This window comes from Tachysurus fulvidraco, chromosome 17 (assembly GCF_022655615.1).
Source record: "Tachysurus fulvidraco isolate hzauxx_2018 chromosome 17, HZAU_PFXX_2.0, whole genome shotgun sequence".
NCBI lineage: Eukaryota > Metazoa > Chordata > Actinopteri > Siluriformes > Bagridae > Tachysurus > Tachysurus fulvidraco.
Genome location: NC_062534.1, coordinates 7,332,282 through 7,348,890, shown reverse-complemented (window position 1 = coordinate 7,348,890; position 16,609 = coordinate 7,332,282). Strand labels below are relative to the sequence as shown.

Sequence of the window (16,609 nt, the reverse complement as noted above, 5' to 3'; positions counted from 1 at the left end):
ATGGTGATTAATGTAGATTTGATTTAGATGAAGTTCAGGTCTTTGGACATTCTGGTGATTAATGGACAGTCTGATGCTGCTGTCATGGTTATGTAGATTAGATTTGGCTAAGAGTTGAGGTCTCTGCGTAGATGAAGCTACAATAATAATGTAAGATCAGATATAGCAGTATGTGCAGGCACACACACACACACACACACACACACACACACACACACACACACACACACACACACACACACACACACACACACACACACACACACACACACACACACACAGATGGACTGATAATCCCAACTCTATTCTGTGGTCAGCACAGTATCATGTTAATTGTTTGTGTGTGTGTGTGTGTGTGTGTGTGTGTGTGTGTGTGTGTGTGTGTGTGGGTGTGTGTGGTGGCATTTTGGAATCATCTTCAGGTTTTCAGGATTATCACTGTGCTGTTTTTTTCCCATTCCCATGGTTACCAATTTAAAGCTATTCTCCATGGCAACTTGTGGATGAAAAGACTTTAGGGACAGTCGTGCTCTCTGTCTCTCTGTCTCTCTCTCTCTCTCTCTCTCTCTCTCTCTCTCTCTCTCTCTCTCTCTCTCTCTCTAACACACACACACACACACACACACACACACACACACACACACACACACACACACACACACACACACACACACACACACACAGAGTGCATGCCTGGTACCAGAGATTCTACTAAATTAGATGCGTTGTACAAAGCAGGTATTGATTCTGCAGTGATGTTAATGGTATCCTAATGACATTTTATTATTCTATAAAAGCTCATGCTACAATCAGTCTGTGCCAACAGTGCTCTGAATGACTGTGTGTGTGTAGGTGACGGAGAGAGTGTGTGGTGAGCAGTTCAGATTCGCGAGTATGTTTTGATTGCCGCTCTTTAACTGTTTACTGAGCGAGGATTAATGCTGATGGCTTTAATGTTATCTTACCCTGTGTGTGTGTGTGTGTGTGTGTGTGTGTGTGTGTGTGCATGCCTGCGATTTAGTGAGTGTAATGCATTGGCAGCATTGTGCTCCATCTACATTGTTTTTTTTTCTTTTTGAGATTAAACTCAGCAAAGGGAGATGATGGTGTGCTGCATTTGCTAATTGAGTTAACAGGAATGTAGGATTATTGTCCAGTGTATAGTCCAGTGGTTTTAGTGCTGAGTGCTACATTAATGCTATTGATGATAACCTTTATATTGATGATGGTAATGCTGAGTGGACTGGGTGTACATCCATTTACTTTCATGGTTAATTCTGTTTCTGTTTCTATCCGTCATGGTTCTTGGTTCTTATATTGAAAATATCAATAAATAGGGAATTTAGATCTAGAATCCAGAACAGTGCTGGTGGTTTTAGCACATCCGGTGGAATGAACCATAGGACATACAGTAACTGGAGAGGTTTCATCCTGGTGTCCGGGGATATTCTCTCTCATCTGTCAATCACAGCATCATTAATAGCAGCCGTTTTTCAGCTCAGGCATGTTGGGCTTTCCTTCAAGTGTGCTACGCTTCTCTGATGCAGAATGAGGAGCCGTTTGTAGATGCTGAGGCGAGGTCTGACTAGTCAGCAGAAATTGCCACCTGACCAAATTAGGGAGATTTTTAAATATTTCTGACCAACCCTGTTGACACTGAAGAGTACATGTGTTTTGGTGGAATTCTTCCAAAACCACAACCTGATTTATTGTAAAATACTACAAAATTCTACAAAGATACTGTTCAATTCTACAAAATGAACGTATGATGATATTAGACTAGTGTGTGTAATGCAGGTGTCATTTTCACGATGAGTCTATTGTTTTGCTGCTAATGCTTCATTCTGTGGTGTCACTGATGCTGATCAGATCGATTGTAATATTTGTTATAATGATAATTATGCTGATGATAATTGGGATGGTTGTAATAATGACAGTAATATGAATGTGCCTTCAGGCATGGAGTAAATAATGAAGTGTGTGTGTGTGTGAGTGAGTGAGAGAGAGAGAGAGAGAGAGAGAGAGAGAGAGAGAGAGAGAGAGAGAGAGAGAGAGAGAGAGAGGTATGTTTGTAACTAATTCTGTCTGCTGGGATTTCTGATGCAGATCCTCTTACTTCTTTTGTCCTGAAATCGTGACATCTGAGAACACACACAGACACACACAGACACACACACACACACACACACACACACACACACACACACACACACACACACACACACACACACACACACGCGTGTACACACAGAGTAAACTCCTTGTTCCTAGCTAACCTATCGACATTGTCTCACTTCATCTCTTCTCTCTTCTCCTCACACACACGGCTGGCCTCTCTGCTCCCTCAAATGGAGACAAGAGACATCAATAAAGTTCCATGTTTTATTCATCCAAACACACACATCTGCTTCTGACTAATCTCAGGTCAAAGCTCAGTAATCTCTCTCTCTCTCTCTCTCTCTCTCTCTCTCTCTCTCTCTCTCTCTCTCTCTCTCTCTCTCTCTCTCTCTCTCTCTCTCTCAATCTCTCACTGTCACTCTCTTTGTTACACTTTAAAATTCATTTGTCAGTCAGCTCACTAAATTCATGAAACAACGAGCTGGAATGTCACTGATTTGTTGGAAGCAGGAAAATGTGCAAGTGATCTGAGTGACTTTGACAACGGACAAATTGTGATGGTTAGACAACTGGGTCAGAGCATCTCTAAACCGTAGATCTTGTGTGGTCATGCAGTGGATAGTGCGTAACATAAGTGGTTTAAGGAAACGATAACCAGTGAACTACAGTGACAAGGCCATTGGCTTCCAAGGATCATTGATGCGTCTGAAGAGCTACTGTAACACAAATTGCTGAAAAAGTTCAATGTGGCTATGGCAGAAAGGTTTCAGAACACACAGTGTATCACAGCTTGTTGTGTATGAGGCTGCGGAGCTGCAGACCGGTCAGAGTGACCATGCTGACCCCTGACCGCCAACTCGGCTGTCTACAATTGGTACGTGAGCATCAAGACTGGACCATAGAGGAATGAAAGATGGTGGCCTGGTCTGGTGAATCATATTTTCATCACTTACCTATGGAAAAGATGGAAGTGGCCTCTTTCTGCAGTATAATGCTTCCTTCCACACTGGACAAACATATTCAGGGATATGGTTTGAGAAACATGACAGAGAGCATAAGGTGTTGACTTGGACTCCAAATTTCCCAAACCTCAATGTGATCAAGCATCTGTGGGATGTGAAGGACAAACAAGCCTAATCCATGGATGCACCACATCACAACTTGCAGAAATTAAAGGATCTGCTCCTAACAACTTGGTGCCAGATTCACAGCACTCCTTTAGAGGTCTTGTGGAGTCCATGCATGAGCTGTTTTGGAGGCACTATTACACCTTACATACTGTCAGGCAGATGGTTTTACTTTTATTAGTGTGATCAGTGTATAGCGGTAAACTTGTAAAAGGCAGATTGATAACAGTGTTATATAAAGTTGTTATATGATTTGATGGATCGTATGTGGTTGATGTGGACCAAAATCTCAAGAAAAAACATAGATTTTTTTTTGTTTAGCTTGAAGCTATTTATGGTAAAAACAACAACAAAAAAAAGCATTCGTTTGTGATTTATGAATAATATGTAGGGTCAGATTTATGATTGTGGATAAAAATTGACGAATATAATATGTAGGTTTTTATAATCCAACTTAAATGCAACAAAAAAACAAACTTGTGTGTTTAATTAAAAAAGTGGTTATAGAAGCAGACTGCAGTGACCTTAGCCATTTTTTCCATTTCCAGTTATTTATTCAGTTAAAAGCTTTTTTTTTTCTTTTCAGTCCAGTTGCTGTAGTTAAAGATGAAGGGTTTTACTCTCTGTCCATCTTTGTTCTTGTTGCTGAAGTGACTTGAGAGATTCCAGAAGCTGCAATGTTTGCAGGCTGAAAAGCACCTGAGGCCAAAAGACGATGGATAAGATGGCCAAGAGTTCATTCTGGTTTGAGAATAAAAAAAAAAAAGATTTTCAATTTCTCAGAATGAATGAATAAATAATCGACTTGGATTTAGGATTCGACTATGATATGAAATATTCCCAATGATCTGAAGACTTGCTGCCTTTTTTTTCTCATAGTTAGTAACAGCTTTAAACCTGTGTGTACTGTAATTACCCCAATTATGAAATAGAATTTTTTTTTAATTCTCATTATATATGAGTCTCTTTGTCTAGAGTTTTTCCAATTTCGCACTGTTTCACACAGCCATTTTTTTTAATAAATAAAACAAAATTTGTTAACATTTAATGGAAATCACAAAAAGTCTTTAAATATTAATTTTGCACAATATCACTATATGATGTAATTGATCATTGGACATGAATTAATATCTATGTTAAAAAAAACTCCCTTTTTTTGACCAAGCTGTCTCTGAAGCCATCAACGCTTTATCCACATTTGCAGCCAAAATAACTAAAGCCTTTAATGGATGTTTAATGGTAGGTTTGGTGTCAAATCAGTGATTGCACTCAGGCTTCAGGAATCTGAAAAGGGCCTTCATTATATTCTCTACATAGGATCTGTGCTTTGGGATGAAACGTCCTCAAAATGCGATAAAAATGTTTTAATAGAAAATGTTTTGGAGTGTTTAATTCCAAAATACAATTTTTGACAGCAAAATTTATATTACTGCTGTAGCTAAGTATGATTTTAGTTCAAATGAACAGAGAACGTGTTCTAAATGGATACATATACAGATGAATCTATCGGAAAGGCTAGTTTTTACTTTCATATGTTCGCAAGCATGGAGTAAATACCAGGGTAGTAACCTTAATACATTACTTTCTCCCTGGTTTAAAATAGGCTGGAGTAGAATAAAAAATAGTTTTGCTAGAAAATATAGACAGGTGCAAGCAAAAATATCAACCGTGATGGCGTGATTAATAAATACGGTCCTGCATATATCTCTAAGTAACACAACTGTGATTGCACAGATACAGATTCAGATATTTGTAGCACTAATACTGATCCAGATACTGATCCAGATAGTAATAGTGCTAGTATTGAATTACTATACTATACTATGAATTACTATACACAGACATGTAGACGTCGGTCAGCAAAAACTATATTTGGCAAAACGTTATCTGCTTTAATGTATTTTCAAGAGTTTAAATAGTTTAAAAATGTAGGAAATATTTGAGCTGTTATGCAAATAAATGAATTTATTTATTTATTTATTTTAAAGAGTGTTGGATCTCCTGAAGCTAATTAAGCAGTGATGTCGCTGGTCCTTTCAATTAGAGCCCTGTTAAATAAACGAGACAAAAATTTCCCATCATGCAGTTTTTTTTACTGTTATACTCATGTAATGAGAGCGAGAAGGAATATACTTTAGAGATGAATACACAGTACACCTCCTCAGGGTGATATGTCTCATAATTATTCACCTCTGATGGTAAATAAGTGACTTTGCCACATGCTAGCTAACTAAAGTCACCCTCTTGTCACAAGACACTCACTGAAAAAAGTCATTCATTGATCCAAGTATTTTTCATTAAGGTCAGAATTTTCTCTAAATAAAAAAAAAAGTTCAAGAGAACATAAATAGGTAAATAATAATAATAATAATAATAATAATAATAATAATAAAAGTTTTTGAGGTTTATCTTATACAGTCAGGAAGACATGGAGTATTTACATTTATACACAGGATCAAACTCAGCCTATTGAGGCATTCGGTCAGTAAACCTCAGATTTCATTTTTATTTGTTTAAGTATTTTCTTTGTAACTACGCAGGTTTTGGTATTTGAATATGATTTCTGGCGAATTCTGTGCAAGTACGACGTAACGAGCAGGTGAGTCATCATGAGACGTTTGAAAGTGAAGTGAGATTAACGTGCAAAGTCAGAACGATACAATGCCTTCGACTAATTCCTTATTTTCTCTCTCACTTGCTCTCTTTCTCCATTGTTAGCTCCTCTGTGTGTCGTGTGTGTCTGTGTGTGTGTAAAAGAGAAAGAGAGAGAGAGAAATGGCAGAGCTAGGCAAGATGTCATGCTTGTCTTAACTCATCACTTTTAATAAGCCCTTAAACTAGTACAGCCACTCTGACAAGCAGAAGAGGGTCTGTGCAACACACACACACACACACACACACACACACACACACACACACACACACACACACACACACACACACACACACTCACTATTTACTATTACCTGCGTTGTAGTGTATAGTATGTTTACACCCTGATGGAGAGCTGAATGATTCTGTTCTGCCATAAGCATTTACTTATGCCTTTGAATTTTAATTACTTAAAAGATGGATTCTTTTAAATACATTTGCATATTAATGAGGCTGTAATTCTTATACTGCACAGACACTGATGGCCGTGATTTACTAAGAACCCAAGTAATGAGCACTAATGATTATGTGCAGTGGGATAGGTTGTGTGCTCAGTTAGTGTGGTGTGTGTGTGTGTGTGTGTTTGTGTGTGTGTGTGTTTGTGTGTGTGTGTGTGTGTGTGTGTGTGTGTGTGTGTGTGTGTGTGTGTGTGTGTGTGTGTGGCCTATAAGAATTTATAAAGTTTTTGTGTGTGCTAAATGTTCTCGATAGCCAAGTTCCAGTCTCAAAGACACCCAGAATAGTCTGAACTGAAACTGAAACTTAAATATGATAAGCAATGAGACATGACTCAGAATGAACATACAATAAAAGCATGACAAAGAAAAATGTATCGTTGCTATGGTGACACTTTCTGTAAGGGGATGTTTATCCTTCATTTATGGAAGGAGTCTCCAGTGTTAGCACTCGTAACGGTTAGGACAGGAAAATCTTTAGGAGGCTGGACTTTGTGCGTTGTTGTTTCTAGGTAACATGATAAGCATTTTTTGTTTGTGTTTTTTTTTAATTAACTCATAGAGGGAAAAAAGAGAGGCTGCTGAAGCAAAAGAAAATTGCAGTCGTTGGCAGATTGCTGTGAAATAAAACCCTTAGGGATATGATGTTATTGGAAACTAATCTTTGGGGAGGTAATGGATCACACCACTGCATGCCCTGAAGTGTTTTTATTCCTTACAATGTGTATAAAGTAACTGAAAATATGAATGAAAGGCTTTGTTTAAATGCACTGCAATGAATATCTAATGTTAAAGCTAATTTTTATCGTTGGGAGTAAGAAAGTTTTATTTTAAAATCCTTTAAAATTATTTCAAGGCACGATCATATAAAATTCTATTATCATATAAAGTCTATTTATTATGACAGTAAATAGATTTGCCTTCAGCTTGTGGAAACTGGCTTACATTTTAATTTATTGCCCATCAGCTGTAGTAATGTACACATGCAAGCTCTGCTCCTGAAGACACTTTTGGGATTAATGAATTGTATTTTAGGGCAAAATTAATCTAATTACCTTAACACCCTGTATTTTACACCTGGAGTATACAAGGGTTTTTTTGGTTCATATTGAATAGGCCAAGTTAAAGATGCTCAAGATACATGTTAAATATACAGTGGTTGAACAGTAAAAGTGAAACACTGCCAAATTTAGTGTTGGAGGTTTTCTGCCTATATATATAATATGCGTGGCCTGGTGGCTAATCTTCACTGACAAGGACTATCGAACCATTCTGGAAGACCATGTGCACCTAGTGGTTCAAACATTGTACTATAAAGATGGCGCCATGTATCAGGATGCTAATGCACTGATACACACAGCAAGGCTGGTGAAAGAGTGGAGTGATGGACATGAAAGAGAAGTTGCACAGACCTGCACAGTCACCAGAGCTGTATGGCATTGAGCCATTTTGGGGTGTTTCAGAGGAGCCGGTTAGGAAACCATCAAAGCATCATGTAGTGGCCTGGCCACTGCTCTGCAAGAGGAATGGCTCAGAATCCATTTGGTCACAGTGCAGGACTTGTATTTGCCATTCCCAAGATGAACTGATGCTTTACTGGCCAGAAAAGGGGGCCTACTCCATACTAATAATTATCGTGGCCTAAGATCAAGTGTTTCAGTTTAATTGTCCAACCCCTATATATATATATATATATATATATATATATATATATATATATGATCAAAAAAAGTTTCACAAATGTATTTTACAAAATACGTACACGCACACACACACACACACACACACACACACACACACACACACACACACACACACACACACACACACACACACACACACAGTGTGTAGTACAGACTGTGGATACGTCATCGTTAGATTATTGAGCTGTACACAGTATTATGTGTCTCTCTAACCCTGAGGCTGATACACAGCTTGGATTGCATCGGTGTAAAGCAGTGTAATTAGAGATTACGTTCGGGATTTCAGCGAGAGTGAGAAGGAGAGTGTGGGTCTGTATTGTGTTCTTATCATACCATGTGTTTGCTGGGTCCCAGGGAAAAAAAGTGACTACTCAGGATTAGCCTTTAAAGTGCAAATCCCTCCCATTTGCTCTGTCTTTTACTATAGAACTAGGGGATGTGTGTGCATAGAATAGAAACTAGAGCAAGGGAGGCTAAGAGCATGATAAAGACTGAAAGAAAAGGCAAATGAGACCAGAGAGCTCTTGGCAAGCTTTTAGGAGAGATTGATTTTTCCTTGCACATTTAATTTGCTTACACACAGGTGGAGGTTCTGAAGCTGGGATTCGCAGTCTAGTAGGTGTAGTTCCATTTCAGGATTTTATTGCCATATCAGTAAAAACTAATAGTAGTTTGTTGCAGTTGGGGCTGACGTGTTGTGAAGTTTCAGTGTTCAAAAATACAGTAGATAGTTGCATCTACATGTTTGCAGCTTGCCTACAACACTTAGTGAGCAGAAATCATTATATGTATCCTACCACAGTGATGAATGCATGAAGCTGACTCCTGAAAACATGCCGAACAGTAGTTCAGGTGGTAAGGCAACTCCATCCATCCATCCATCCATCCATCCATCCATCCATATATTCAATTAGCCATTTTCTGCAAAGTGTGGAGAGCCTGGAGCTTATCTCAGGGGACATGGGTTGGGATCGCAGGGCACAAACGTACACCCATTCACACACTACACACAGCTTAGAGATACCGATCAGCTTAGTGTAATATACTGTATATCTGTGGACTGTGGGAGGAAAGAGGACTACCTGGAGGGAAGCATGAGGGGAAATGTCCCCAAAAAGCAAATCACACATTTATATTAACATGTTCATTCTAGAACATTAGTGATTCTGTAGTATCATATATAGATACTTGTACAGTGGAAGCTCCATATAATCTGATAAAATAATAACCAGCTGATACATTTATCAAACACACGTGTTCATGAAAGAGAGTTTGTGTTTTCTGGTTTATTGATAGATATTAAAAAACAAGGGATATTGCTCAGTGTAATCATTGAAAAATTGTTGTGTTATATGAGTAATAGAGTGCTGTTAGACACCCCCCCCCCCATTTTTTTCTATAAGAGCACACTCTCTTGTATTTTTAATGCTGCCATAAAGTCTTAGTATTGAGTGATAATTTCCTAACAAATTATCATGTTACTGTACACTTTACTCATATTACATATATAGTATATTAGTAGTACTTTATACTGTACGATATTGGAGTAGGGAACAGTGCAGTTGTCAACTGTTTGTGTTGTAGTTTGTTTGTTCTTCCGGTGTACATTTGGGTTTCCTTTGTCTTCTCAGGTTGCCTTTCACCTCCAGAAACCTGCAAGTAGGTGGTATTGTTACAATAAATAGCCCTTAGATGAGAATGTGTGTGATTTGGTTTCCTGCAATGTTCTGACCTGCTATATAATGTATATTCCCGGAACAGCCTTAGGATCCATTGTGACCCTGAACCAGAATCTTCTCTTATCTGTTACACTTGCATTCATTCACCATTTTCTCAAATAAACCTATTATGTTTGTGTGACTGTGAGAGGAGCCACAATCGCTGACTATTAGTCTGGTGGTCCATTCTCAGTGCTAGTGTCAGTGGTATGAGCGAATCAGTTGCAGTAGCAGAACTGGGTTGAGAAACAGTCTAAGACAAGTTAAAGAACTTGGAACATGAAAAACCTTCAAATTTAGTCTCTAAATGTACAGACTAAAGCATGGACTAACAAGAGAAACAATAAGCATATACACCACTTACACCACACACAAACACACAACCATGCCAGTGTTATTGCTGTGCTGAGAATCGTCCAACATCCAAATGATATCTGATTAGTCCCTTTCGGCCCCAAGAGGAGGTAAATTGGAGCTGACAGCAAGTACAGCAACAGACAGGTTACTGTCAGCAATTACACCCCCTCAGATACAGTAGGCTTTACCAGAAATCTTGCAATTCATTATGTAAATATACGGATTGGAAACTTAACGAAAGAGCATTTATTATTGGCACCCCGCGTTTGTACAATCTTCTTTTGCCATCATGACGGCACTGAATCTGCTCCTATACAGTTTGATGAGATCGCAGAATACAGAGAAAGCCATCTGAAAGCTCTCCTAATTATTGATTATCTCTTGTAGACTTTCCTCTACACTGATTCTCGGTGTAAACAATACTTTGTATGTTTCCTATTGTCCGAACGATATTGTTTTTAAGTGTGGTTAATACCCAGGTCTGTTTGTCCAAACATTATCCACCCCATAATCTTCCTTTTCTTTGAAATGCATCTACCAATTGAAATGGTTCTGTACATCACAGACACTGGCTGCACTTGCACTTTGTTTTTGATTGTGGAAATGTATTTCAAATGTAATATCAAAATATTTCTATTACTTAAACAAGCTCTTTCTGGCTGTGAAATTTGTTTATATTATCTCAATCTGGCAACATCTTACCATAGTCTGATCTGTCCACTGCTCCTGCCTTGAGCATGGGTGAGAGTGTCCCATTGAGCTCCTTTAAGTGCTTGTTGTAGCTCCCATTGTGGACTACTAGGGGCAGTACTAACTCTACTGAGCTAGATGGGGCAGTGAATGGGGCAGTCCAGAAAAAACTTATGAAAATTAACAGAACATTGGTGTATATTTGTGAAATACCACTATTTTTAAAATCAGAAAGTCCCTGGTTGAAAGAGAGAAACTAATATTTCAGAATCTTAAAATAGATAAAGTAGAAGTTGAATGAATGAAGACTTTATGAAGACTTTATGAAGATACCAGTTTTATTTTTGCCAGTTCAGCAGTAAAGTATGTTTAATGTGATGCTTATGTTGTTGACAGAAAGTCCTGATAAATAAGGCTTTATAATTCATTGCGGATCCAAACAGATGCTGATCTTTGACTCGTTTTCTGCGACTCATATTCTCACGACTGTTTAAGTGCATAAGTCACGTCCACAGAGAACTGCAGTTCAAGCCTAGCGATTGAAATCGACCAGTGTGTGCGGGAGATGCATCGACTAGCCTGCTAAGAAGGCCAGTGTGTGTAGGAGAAGCTGAAATGGGAGGGGCTATAAATCCCTTCACTGAATGCAAAATGGGGGGTGAAAGTGTTGGAAGTCTGCCTCTGTCTCTCCATCTGCCTTTCTGGATGAAAACTGCCTCTCTAAATGTAAACGAGTGAAGTCTTTGTGTTGTAAAGGCCAGACAGAGAGAAATAAGGGCTCAAAATAACCTGGTCTTTCCATTGCTCCTCCAAATAAGCAGACCTGTGTGAGGCCCTGGTCAAAAGCTCATTTAATAATTTAGTTTTATTTATTGGTGCATAACGCTAAGGAGTTTGGCTTAAATTATTGAGCAGTGATACCATGAATTATGAAGTCTAATAAAAACTCTCAAAAGGCTTCAGTGTTTCTTTGTGAATATCTGATGTAAAATTAAATGTTTCCTCTTTGTCTTTGTAGGTAATGTGGTTGATATCTACCAGAGGGAGTTTTTGGCTCTGAGAGATCGACTCCACTCGGCAGAGCAGGAGAACCTGAAACGCTCCAAAGAGCTCAACCTGGTGTTGGATGAAATCAAGCGAGCCATCGCCGAGAAGCAAGCGCTTCGAGACATCAACCGCACATGGAGCAGCTTGTCCGGTGAGAGAGGGACACTTATAGAGGAAGGAACACAGAATTGAACTGTACATGACTCACTTCACACAGCAGGACAAATCCGGTGTAAAAATAAAAAGGTCATTAATTCTGACTTTGGCTGGACTAATTGGATTTCAAATCTTATACAGATGATTTCATGATAATTCATTAAATGGTTAATTTGAATTCAATTCATCTCATTTGATTTATTCTGTAATTCTTTCTTGGCAAAAAAGATTTTAGACATAGCCAAATGACCACAATAGAGCAAGAAAAAGTAGCTTGTCTTATCCAGTTGATAAAGGAGTTTATTGTTGGCGGCACTCACAGCGGCCAAAAGACTGTTAGTTAATTGCTGGAATCCTCCTCACACTGTGGGCAGGTGGACGTGGGCTTCTACTGAACATCTATGGAACTAAATACTGCTATATACATGAGGCTCAGTCTAAAACCTTGAACATATGGCATGCTGTTTTTAATGTTGTGTAATTTTACTCTTCTATGGGAACTTTTGAATGTTTTCTATTTGTTTTACAGTTTTGTGTTTATGTCCATATCCATGGAGTCTCCTGTGGGTGGGACGGGTTGGGGAATGGATTAGTCTCTCTATGTTTTTTTTACTGTTTATCTTCTTTATGACGCTGAAATAAAAGCGAAGTAAACAAAACAAGTATTAACAAAAGCAAGATAGCAAGAATTTGAGATACAAAAATACATTTCATTCCTTTCATCCATTCAACCTACTGAAATGACTCCAAGACCAGAGTGATGAAAGACTGAGACATATAATACATACTACATAGCAGCTCAGAGAATGAAGGTAGTATAAACTATATGCGATTTATGTAACGTTTAATAACACGGCTGATCTGCATTCGATTTCTGACCGTGAATAGATGGCTAAGTGTGACTGTGTGTCTGTGACAGATGAAACCAAGCTGAAGCTCTGGAACGTCACCAGCAGTAAGAATGTGTTGCAGCTGCCCAGCATCTTCCACCACCTGCCCCATCTGCTGGCCAAGGAGACCAGCCTGCAGCCAGCCGTGCATGTCGGCCAGGGCCGCACCGGAGGTGTGTGTGTGTGTGTGTGTGTGTGTGTGTGTGTGTGTGTGTGTGTGTGTGTGTGTGTGTGTGTGTGTGTTCATCTCTGTCTTGTATCATGCTTGCATCAGATTCTGTGGTCCTCGTTGTGCTTTTCTGATCCACTTCAGTCTCTTCATATCACTTTCCTTCTGAGACTATTTATAACTCTTTTAACGTCTCTCTTTCTACCACTTGTTATCCATTAAAAAAAGCTGTTGAGCCTTTTTCATGACCCTGATGTCTCTTCAGGAGGAGAGGACCTGCTGTTCTCAGCTGGCTCAAGCCCAGCTTTGCCTCAATTCCGGCTCTTTCAGCTATGCTTGTGCATAAACAGTATGAGTCTGTGGATTGTTGGTCCAATTTCCTACTAAGCCACAGATGTGTCTATATTAGACCACTAAGAATTTGATCTATAGTCATGGTCTGAGTGTTAGACAGCTTGGTTAAACCTTAACAGAGCTCTTTTTGGGTCTGTGCTACTGTTCTGCATATGCATCATCTAACAGCTGCTAAAAAATTGAGATTTTATGCAAATATATGTAAAAGAATATATATAAATGTATTCAGGCCATTTGCTTTCATTTATGTAAGCTGGCTTGTTGTGCAATGAAAAGCAGCAGCTTCTGGACACTTTCCCTCTACTGACTGCATGGATTTGCTTTGTCTTTCACTTTCAATTAGTCTCGCTTTCACTTTCTATCTCTCAGCATTTGTCCATCTGGTTTCCCATTTTCATCACACGTTCATTATGCACTTGAAGGATAACATACAGCATGACAGAAAATATTAGGCCAGGACACGTGTTCATATGTATTCTCTTTCTTTACGTGACAGGCTCGCTTTGACTTCGCTGCCACTGATTGGCTGAATGTCCTCTCTTTCAGTGTCGATAGTGATGGGCGTTCCCAGTGTGAAGAGGGAGGTGCACTCTTATTTGACAGACACTCTGAGCTCTCTGATGTCAGAGCTGAGTCAGGCTGAAAAAGACGACTGCGTCATCGTGGTCTTCATTGCCGAGGTAGGACTACTACGTTTTTAATGCTGAAGGATTTGAGTGAGGACTAGATGGGAGTGGAATTTAAAATATGTTCCCGAGTTCAAATCTCTGCTTAATGCAAGTGCTAACATTACACTACTGCTTTTCCCAGTGTTATCTTTCACCGTGTACTGAATTGGTTTCCTTCAGTTTGGAATATATTTTCAAATTAGATTTAGCCTGCTTTTTTAAACAAATATATATGTTTTGATGTTTTTCCCCACCTCCTAATAATTAGTCATCATTGGCCCAGTGGAGAATAGTGACTGTATGTGAACAGACGTTGTGTCTGTAAATACAGTATTGCACATCAAATTGCAGATCAGAAAATTGTCATCTTCATAGCCATGGGTTTTCATCAATATCTATATCTGTATTTGTATTTGTGTGTGTGTGTGTGTGTGTCTGTATGTGTGTGGGTCTTTGAGTATTAGTGGGTCAATGATCTTTCCTCTCCTTGAAGAGAAGGTCAGTGCACTTGCAAAGTTAACAAGAGAACTTGTTTCCATGGTGATCTCGCCAGGTCTTGATAAACCATCTCATGATATGAAGCTAATGGGTTGCTCACAGTGCTGGCCGCTAACTGCCCTGACCCTTGATAACAAATCCCCTTCTGCTGGGCCTACAACAGAACTCACCATTAACTTATTAACATCTCTGTTCAGACCAATTAGCATCCTGGCTAGCTGGCATGCACACACACACACACGCACATTGATATGCACAGCTTGTGTGTGTGCGTGGCTGTAATTCAGATTATTACTCAGGAGAAGGACGTGTGTATGTGAACATGTCCTGTAAAGATACATGATGATGTAGAACAGATTGTGTAAATGACTAAGCGTATAGGTCAATGACTGGTGAACTAAGTAAGCATGTGTATGGGAGGACAATGAGTGTGTGTGTGTGTGTGCTTGTGTCCTCTTCCACTGGTAATTAAGAAACCTCTCCATACATCACATCATTAAAGCCATAATGGGCTTCATCAGATCCAACCGCCCACAAAGCTCCAGTGCATGCTGGGAAAGTGACACACCCACAGCCATCTGTTAGTTTGTGCTCATATTTCTGCACTGTGTTAAACCTGAAGCAGTTCTATCAGTTATATTTATTGCAAAAAAAAAAAAAAGATTCCTGGTGTGACTTGTGATTTAAAATACATTTTAGCCAACCGAATAAGACAATTTAAAGCTTGGGTAAATATAATGGGTAAAATATAAAGAAATATGTTTAATGATGTTATTTCTGAAAGAAAATGTTATATATTTGACTATATTTAAGATATTTTCAATTGCTAAGGTGGCATTTTTGGCATCTGTGGCAGTGCAGACTGATGGTTACCAGCTAGACACTACAAGATACAGCATCTCTGCTGTATTTAGCATTTATTTAAGTGTACACACATACTCTTAACAGCACATGGGCAATCCATCAGTGAGTAGCTGGAGAGATGATTAGAAAACATCATCTGGTCTCTTTCCAGTTTTTCCAGTCCTCACCAGTGTTGGTGATTTTGTCCCCACTTCATCCACAAGATGTCCTATACATCCTGAGATGCTTTTCTGTTCATGGTGGTTATACAGGGTGGTTATCTGAGTTACTCTGCCCTTCTTGTCAGCTTGGAAAAGACCGGTCCTTGTCCTCTGATTTCTCTCATCAGCAAGATGTTACAGAACTTCTGCTCACTGGATGTGTTTTTTTTTAACGCTAGAATTTTGTGCATGAAATTCCCAGAAGTTCATTAGTTTCTGAAATACTTAAACCAGTCTGTGAGACACCAGCAGCAATGTCATGGTTGTAAAATCACTAAGGTCACATTTTTTCTTTATTCTGAAGTTTGATTTGAAGATTAACTGCAGCTCTTGACTTGTATCTGCAAGATTTTATGCAATTCTCTTCTGCCACGTGATTGGCTGATTGTGTAATTGCATGGACGAGCATGTGCATAGGCTTTCCTAATAAAGTGCTAATGTCTGTTTGAAATATTTACAGGTATTTGCATGGTATGTTTTTTGGGGGTTGCGATAATGTTGGATTCTTGGTCACTGGCCAAAAGACCAGGTTGAGAACACCTGCTCTTCAAGATTTTTAAGACACATTTTAAAGGGTAAACATTTCTGGCATAAATCAGAGAAAAGTGATGCTCTTTCTCCCCGACATGGTGCTGGTGCTGACACAAGAGAATTCTCTGCAGGAGTCTCTTAAAACATGACATTAAATTGTAACCAGCAGCAGGATCTTTCAAATTTTAAGAATATTATTTTACACACACACACACACACACACACACACACACACACACACACACACACACACACACACACACACACACACACACACACACACTTTGGCATACACACACACTTTGACACAAACATTGGCGTAGTCAAAAAATATGAGCGACTGCGGTTCAGTAGATACATAAACAGATAAATGGAAAAGCTTTCTGTGTTCAGAGCTGAGCTCAAAACATAA

General features: G+C 39.0%; 1 protein-coding gene across 2 annotated transcripts in view; it reads left to right on the top strand.

Annotated features, from left to right (window-relative positions):
- Positions 1 to 16,609, top strand: part of mgat4b (alpha-1,3-mannosyl-glycoprotein 4-beta-N-acetylglucosaminyltransferase B) — a 125,667-nt gene that overhangs the window by 54,603 nt on the left and 54,455 nt on the right. For both annotated transcript variants that reach the window (XM_047802411.1, XM_027154751.2), the window contains exons 2-4: positions 11,839 to 12,018; positions 12,943 to 13,086; positions 13,983 to 14,116. In XM_047802411.1, coding sequence (XP_047658367.1) covers positions 11,839 to 12,018; positions 12,943 to 13,086; positions 13,983 to 14,116 — 458 coding nt within the window. The remainder of the gene's footprint in view (positions 1 to 11,838; positions 12,019 to 12,942; positions 13,087 to 13,982; positions 14,117 to 16,609) is intronic.